The 836-nt window shown below is 41.6% G+C and overlaps 1 protein-coding gene across 1 annotated transcript in view; it reads left to right on the top strand.

The window, feature by feature from the left end:
- LOC109825108 (protein NRT1/ PTR FAMILY 5.2-like) overlaps positions 1–836 on the top strand; it is a 19,498-nt gene that overhangs the window by 18,042 nt on the left and 620 nt on the right. The window contains exon 7 of the mRNA XM_020391840.1: positions 254–836. This exon is cut by the window's right edge and continues 620 nt beyond it. Coding sequence (XP_020247429.1) covers positions 254–836 — 583 coding nt within the window. The remainder of the gene's footprint in view (positions 1–253) is intronic.

Below are 836 nucleotides of genomic sequence, written 5' to 3'. Positions count from 1 at the left end.
TAGTATATGCCCTTTAAGTCTTTGAAAGAGATAAAAATTTCCAGATAACAAAATGATAGACCGTATCTACCAGCAGGAAGTAAGGAGAAACAAAGGTAAAATTGGTCTACATATACACATCACACGCATCCTTTTCTGCACTCAAGTGGGTCTGTTTGGTTAAGCACGTTGGATTTCACTTGAAACGAGAACCACCTAAACAAATCAACTCAAGGTAGAATCATTTCTGACAATTGAACTTCTATGCATTCAGATTCCTCAACAAAGCAGCAGTTAAGACTGGGACGACGACACCATGGACCCTAACCCCAGTGACCCAAGTCGAAGAAACCAAGCAAATGCTCCAAATGATCCCAGTTTTATTCGCAACATTTATCCCCAGCATGATGATTTCTCAAGTCAGCACTCTTTTTGTCAAGCAAGGAGTCACTTTAGACCGTCACATTGGCCACAGCGGCTTCCAAATCCCCGCTGCCAGCCTAGCATCCTTCGTCACAATCTCTATGCTAATCTTCGTAGTTATCTATGACCGTATATTTGTCCCTTTCATGAAAAAATTCACTACAAATCCTAGGGGAATCACTCTTCTACAAAGGGCAGGTGTTGGTATAATCCTGCACATATTGATCATGCTGGCTGCATTTCTAACAGAAAGACACAGACTAAGAGCTGCAAAAGATCATGGTGTTGTGGAGAGTGGAAAAACTATTCCATTGACTATTTTTATACTACTGCCTCAATTTGTGCTTATGGGGGTGGCTGATGCATTCCTTGAGGTGGCAAAGATTGAATTTTTCTATGATCAGGCTCCTGAGGGAATGAAGAGTCTTGGGACT

Source organism: Asparagus officinalis, chromosome 10 (assembly GCF_001876935.1).
Source record: "Asparagus officinalis chromosome 10, Aspof.V1, whole genome shotgun sequence".
NCBI lineage: Eukaryota > Viridiplantae > Streptophyta > Magnoliopsida > Asparagales > Asparagaceae > Asparagus > Asparagus officinalis.
The sequence above is the reverse complement of the archived record's forward strand: the minus strand, read 5'-3'. Positions and strand labels throughout refer to the sequence as shown.